The following is a 7,132-nucleotide window of genomic DNA, read 5'->3' on the forward strand; positions in this document are numbered from 1 at the left end:
CCGTGGCCCCATGAATATTCCAGCCGTCCACATTCAATACTCATTTTCCCATCTTACCTGAGTCTTGGATCTGCCTATTTTTCGGCCATACCACGTGCTCTTGAAAAGTGAATGGAGGGGTTAATTTCTCGCGAACATCGCGATGGCGAATTGGGTAATAAACCCTACTGGTACAGGGTGCTGACAGGCCACCTTGATGTATGGGTTTTATCCGCACCGTCCATCATTTTTCTATATCATTTCATGTCACAAGCCCAAAAATGAGACATTCCAAGGGTTAAGTTGACCACACACTAGGGATTAAAAGCTGTTCAAATTTTTTAACAGCTATGGAAGTTAGGAATCAAATCAATATTTATGCTTTTCTTTCATCCAGGTATAGGTGACATTATGAATAGATTGGATGACGATTAACCCTCGCGGTGGGCCTTAGGAAGGTTTTAACGTTGGTGTCATTATCACTCCCACTTACTGTGGTGTGTTTCACTTGAGCCTTGGATCTGCTCATTTTTTTGGATTACGCCCTGCAATGATATGGCAAAAAAGATTGTTTATGTGAATAAAACCTGTTGATGTAAAAATCTGGAGCACCCTTCGCAGAGCTCTGTGTGCTAGTCCTGCACAAATAGAAGACGAAGGATACCCTGACTAAATTAGGGACCATCCGGTGCCGAAGTCAGGCCTGAAGACTGAGACTAGTGTAGAGTAAGATAAAAGTACAAAATATTCGTGATAAAGGAAAGAATGATGCAAAATATTAGGAGATCTTGATTTTCTCAGGGAACCAACATTCACGAACTTCTTTTGAAGTTTCCATTGCTTTCTTTCTTTTGACTTTGGACTTAAGTTGGAACTAAGAACTTCCATGGAAAGGATGGGAAAGCTAACACAGCCAAGCAACAGAGCTAGGTCTGACTCAGCCAACAGGACAAGCCAACTCAACTTGCTGAATTACCATTTTCCAATGTTTTTTATTTTTCTCCTTCGCCCTATGAGCCTACGACTCTCAACTTCAGGTGATTCTCTTGACCTGGAACCCAAGTGTGCCGTGATCCTTGGGGCTGAATTGAGTTGATTGAGCGAGGAAACTCAGTGAAGCAACTCTGGAGTAGTGAAATTCGGTTGGAGTGGGAAGGGAAGGAAGGAAGATTACAAAATGAAGTATAAAATTAAAAAGAAAAAAAAAAATAACAAGAAAAAGGATAAGAAATTTGGTAAGCCCCCACTTGCATTTTCCAGGCTTCCCAACTAGACACCACTGCAACAAATGTTGCCAGATCTTAAAATTTTCACAAAATTCTCCTGAAAAATAAACCAAACAGCATTATCACATTATGTCTCACCAATTTTTATTTTCTTTGATTTTATTGTGAAATTTTTTCGATATCATGAGAAAATTATTTAATATTTTAACTAGTTCATCATATACTTATATATAGGAAACGTAAATTTATTTATTAATTTATAGTAAATACTTTTTAAATTTTGATTATGATTTTCCTGATGTACCCCTCAAAATTAAAAAAATCTCCCTAGAAATTCCTGAACCAAGAAATTCTGGAGAAGGAGATTTGTTACTATCCTACACGCCACCATATGTAAGCACATGGCGCACGAGTGTGAAATCCTTGCTGTCCACCAGGTGGTTTCCACCATGTTTAGATGCCCTGGCCCAAATATCAGGCTCCTCAACTCATCATGTGGACGACAATGCTAGCAATAAATAGATTTTTCTCCCCAGCCAACCATTTTTTTCATGAACTGTTGCCCAAAGGGGTGGGCAGGTGAGGCAATCGCCTAAGGCCTCCTAATTACAAGGCCCTATATTATAGCAAAATTAAAATTTCTTAATTATAAAGGTCCTATATTCTAACAAAATTAAAATTAAGAATAAGAAAAAAAAACCTAAAAATTTTTGAAATAAAATTTATTGGCCTACAAAATAGGAACATCTAAAAATTAGTTTACAAATTTGAAATTGAAAATAAAAAGCAAATCCTAGAAACTAGCATTATCAATAATAATGATCCAACTCTATTTTCTCTTTTCAAAATAATAGTATCATTCTCAATAAATTTTTGTCCTAAAACCTAGGACCATAACTACCTACTTTATTACTAATTAAGTTCTAAAAAAATTAAATTCTAACATCATTTTTCTAAATTAAATTCTAACTTCATTTTTCTAATGGTACAGTAACACACCAATGTCTAATTAGATTATTAAAAGAAGTTGAAAAAACAGAAATTAATACTTCAATTGAAATATTTAATCTAATAAAAGAACTAGATTGTTTTCCAAATTATTTTATTGCATATAGAACACCACTTACCATACCTGTTACAGTTGCATCTGCATAAAGAAGTTTTTCAAAACTAAAAATTATAAAAAATTATTTACGAACAATTATGTCTCAAGATAGATTAAACGGCTTAACAATTTTATCTATCGAAACTGATTTATTGAGTAAACTTGAATACAAAAGTTTAATTAGTAATTTTGCATCTAAAAGGCAAGAAGCAAATTTATGATTTAATTTTAAATTTATTAATTTTTTTTTAAAAAACTAAAAAGGTGCCTCTACGATGTGACCCACCTGATGGATGACCTGGATATTTCACCCATGTACCACATAGGGCTCATGTGGTTGGCTGTATATTGGATGGCTTGTACACACGTCCAGGCTTAGGGAAAAATAAAATAAAATCTGAAATGTTCAAAGAAAGCTATTGAAATGGATTCTAGTCTGTTCGTTCTCCAGTTTGCAGTTTTTTCTTCCAAGTATTTATATGAATCTGGAAATATAGTGCCGTGAGCATGAAAATGGGTTCCGGTGTGTTTCTTCTCCATTTTGCAGTACTTTTCCCGCCCTTGTACGCATTTTATAGCATATGGAAGTGCAGTGCAGCTATTATGTGTTAAATACAGCTTTTGATGGATGTAATATAATAATCAGTAATTGCTATTCCATATCAATTTGAAATCCTTACTATCTGGAGGGAATAGAAAAGTGCCTCCAGCGAAGGAAAGATATGAACAGTCCAGTACTTCTCTAACATTAGCCTAAATAATGTACATTCAACACCCTCTTCTGTCAATCTACAGTTTCCTAAAGCCTTCAACCTGATCTAACGTCAACCCACTCTATTGCTGTAATATCCATCTGCCTCTCTTCTTTTGTGCACCTTTTCAAGAATGGCATCCGTGCTGGAAGCTCTCCTGCAATTGGAGATTCCGATCCGTCTGATTCCCATCCTCGGTCATCAAGTACACTTGTTGGTGAGTAAGCATACTCCTTTGATGAATACTTTCCAGATGTGTTCTCGTAAACAAAAGGATGGCTAAGCAATTCTTCGCTGCTCCACCTTGATGTTGGGTTCCTTTGCAAGCATTTCCTTAAGAAGTCCAGCCCTTCTACAGAAAAGTTGGGTGGTAATTGAGGAGTTTCATCGCTGCATGCAATCTTATAAACAGCTGCCATTGGGTTTGAGACCTCATCACCCCAAGGACTCCCAGTGGCCATTTCAATAACCGTGCATCCCAGAGACCAGATGTCGGAAGCAAAGTCCAGCCCTTCATTTCTCAGGACTTCAGGTGCCATCCACAAGGGAGTGCCACACATGGATTGCCAGAAGTTGTTTGAATTTGTGTTGGGTTTTGAAGAATTCAGCCTCTTGGCGCCACCGAAATCTGCCAGCCTGATGTCTCCAGATGAGCCCAAGAGCACATTCTTGCATTTGAGATCACAATGCACAATCCTGCTCCTGTGCAAGTAAGCAAGCCCATGGAGGATCCCACGGGTGTATGACCGGATGACGGACTCATCAAGAGCACCACCGAACTTGTTTGTGATGTCGGACAGGCTTCCCCCAGCCATGAATTCCATGAAGAGGTTGAATGTCTGCTCGCCATTTGCTTCATCTGAAACATCGTGCCCAAGGTACCGGACGATGTATGGCGAATTGAGGTTCTTTAGGATGTCAGCCTCATTCTCCAGTGATTGAAACCCTGACCCAGATGAGGCAGATTTGACAGCGAAGAGCTCGCCATTGGATTTGTTCATGCCCAAGTTGACAATGCCGAAGGATCCAGACCCAAGTGCATTCCCCTTCACCCACTCCATTTGTCGATGAGAGTTCGAATATTTTCCCGCCATTTTTTGATTCCTTGTTAAAGATTGAGAAGAAGAGCAGAAAGGTGGGTGGTGGTCTTCTTATGTTTGATGGAGAATCCAACCAGAAACCAGGTTATTTGTCTTTCTGAATGCTTACAGATTCTGTCAACGAGATTTTTAAAGGAGGAGTGAAAACGGAATTTAAATACCCACAACCAAAAAACCAGAGATATGTCCAAGATTGAAACCGCCAACGATAAAAACTACGTGCTCAGTCTCTCTAAATTACCTGTAAGGGAAATCCGTTGTGAAGAATGGATTACTGAGATTTCGTGGAGGAGATGATGAAAAATAACGGATTTGAAGTAGTCACAGGAAAAACAGAGAGACTGAAATTATTTGCGATTTCTTTCTTTTCTTTTTCTTTTTAAGAAGAGTTTTTACCCTTAATGTATCGTACGCAGAATAGAAGCAGTTTCTGGAATCCTTACCCATCCGATTGCAGAAGGTTTTTCATGCGTAATGTAGAGGATGGTCGGAAAGAGAGCGATTTTCCAGCACCGGAAAACCGCCTCTCTCCAAAGAATCCTGAAAAGGGTTTCCTTTTCCAAAGCTGTTTTACTCTGGTTCCTGGTTGTGTTGGAAGGAGGAGGGAATTGGATCGGAATGGTGCTTTTATACAGAGAAAAATGAGGAAAACCGTTGAAGAGATCCCGATTTTGCGTGGAGCTCTTGGAGTGTGATTGGATAGGGATGGATGGGGTGAATGGGTGTTTGCCACGTGTAGCTTCCTTTTATGTGGCGGTTGTGGTTTGTTGAGGGATGAAACGGGAGGGTGCTTTGATCGTTACAGAACATAGGGGCAGTTTAGTTATTTTAAGCTCACCAGGACCTGTTCCTGGCCGTTAATGATTCCATGGTAGTTCCACTTGGATGCGGATTGCCTTTCGCATTAAGTTTCTCCAATGAGAAGCTAGGTGGGCCCCACCGTGGATGTCTGTGATAAATCCACCCCATCGAGGAGGTTATACGAGAGGGAAAAGTAGGGGATGACCATGATATTTGTATGGAATCCACTCTGTCCATTCGTTTTTTGAGGCTGTGAGACCAAAATTGATAAGGATCCACACTCAAGTGGGCCGTACTAAAGGAAAAGGTAGTTAGGGAAATTTCTACCGTTGAAACTTCCCTAGGTTCTACAGTGATGTTTACATGCCATCCATACCGTTAATAGCGTCATTCTTACTGGGATGAACTCAAAAAAAACAAATATTAAATGATTTAAGACTTCTGTGGCCCACGAATATTTCAACTGTCGAAATTCAATTCTCACATTTTCGGCCCACTTGAGAACTGGGTACGGTTCATTTTTGGCCTCATGTACTAAACTAAACTCAAAAAAGGATGCGGATTGCCTTTCGCATTAAGTTCCTCCAATGAGAAGCTAGGTGGGCCCCTCCGTGGATGTCTGTGATAAATCCACCCCGTCGAGGAGGTTATACGAGAGGGAAAAGTGGGGGATGAAATGCGTACTGTTGGATCCTTCCTGGTCCACTTTGATGTTTATATGCCATTCAAACAGTTTATAAGTTAGTTTCCACTTGGATGAGATGAACTAAAAAAACACACACAAATAAGAAAAAAAACAAAAAGAGACTGATACAGAACGTTTTTTTTATTTTATTAGATTGTTAGTACACCCATTGTCAGTTCACACTTCACGGTTAGCGACCCACACTAGCGAATCGATGCCATGAACTTTTGTGGCCATAAGAATGTTTCAACGGTGGTCCATTTTCACCTATTTCATTTTCATATTTGGATCCGCTTCATTTTGTTATCATATTCTAAAATGATTTAGCAAAACGGATGGATAGAGTGGATTTATCACAAGCATCACGGTCAGTCCCACGTAGCCCCAGGAACTTCATGCGAAAGCCCTTTCACAATCAATCCGCGTCCATTGAATCAGGTTTGCGAAGTGGGCCACAAAATGTTAGGACAGGCCCCAATGGGTCATAGAAATCCACCATGACCGTCCGTGGAGAGGCTTTATCACTACGATCCCCACAGGATATCAACTGAAACGCACTTTTTGTGGCCCACTTCGCAAACCTGATTCGACGGACAGTGAAATCTTGACGGAGAATTCGTATTCTTCGGTCGCGATATAATATTGCGTGCGTCGCCTTTCGTTGGGGTCCACATACTTTATTCCAATGATCGGAACCGTCCATGTTTCGGAATCTGTGTTTTAAGGAGCATAGGTAAAAAGTAATCTGAATAGAAGATTGTAACAATTAATATATGATGATGAATTTATAACAATGAAAAGAAAGATTTCAATGGATTTAACTCAATTCTAAAAATCAACGGTTTAGATTATCACTAAAGCATGTATATGGTCTACTATTAGGAAGAATATGGACGGTTCAAATCATTGAATCATATCAATATGTGGGCCCTATTGGGTCGCGGCATAAACGAACTCCTACAAGAATGCCGCAGCGACTCACGCGAGGAAAGATTGGGAAGGCGATTCGCGACACTCGTGTCAAATGAGCGCGCGTGTGCAAGATAGAGGCAGTCCATGTAGTTGGGACGTCGTGGACGTTCTGTGAGCCAAAAATATGACAATTCCAGTCATTTAACAGGCAGCTTATATCACAGCAATAAACGGTTAAAAGCGGATGACCAGACGGTCTATATTGTGCCTAGCGTGGGGCCCACCTGATGAGTAAACCTGCATGATTTTTGGGCCAGGCCATGTTTAGATGCCCAGCCAGAGGCTGTGGGCCATTTACGCGCCTTACTCCCACACTTGGACTGCCTAAGTGGTCCATTTGAATTTAAATATTGCCGTGGCGGCCTGTCTGAAACGGATGGATTTTACTCGATCCCCCCATTTGAGCTTTTGATCTACCTACCCCTAGCCAGGTGGCTAGTGGTCGGTGCTATGGGAGCCCTACCATGGTCTATGTGTTTTATCCACACTGTCCATCCATTTTTACACACCAT

At 40.2% G+C, this 7,132-nt stretch overlaps 1 protein-coding gene across 1 annotated transcript; it reads right to left on the bottom strand.

Moving 5' to 3' along the window:
- Positions 1–3,118: 3,118 nt before the first annotated feature.
- Positions 3,119–4,818, bottom strand: LOC131224747 (mitogen-activated protein kinase kinase kinase 17-like). The gene has a single exon (XM_058220077.1). The coding sequence runs from the start codon at positions 4,154–4,156 to the stop codon at positions 3,119–3,121; it is 1,038 nt and encodes a 345-aa protein (XP_058076060.1). The 5' UTR covers positions 4,157–4,818.
- Positions 4,819–7,132: the final 2,314 nt, after the last annotated feature.

The sequence above is a fragment of the Magnolia sinica genome, chromosome 2, assembly GCF_029962835.1.
Source record: "Magnolia sinica isolate HGM2019 chromosome 2, MsV1, whole genome shotgun sequence".
Taxonomy (NCBI): Eukaryota; Viridiplantae; Streptophyta; class Magnoliopsida; order Magnoliales; family Magnoliaceae; genus Magnolia; species Magnolia sinica.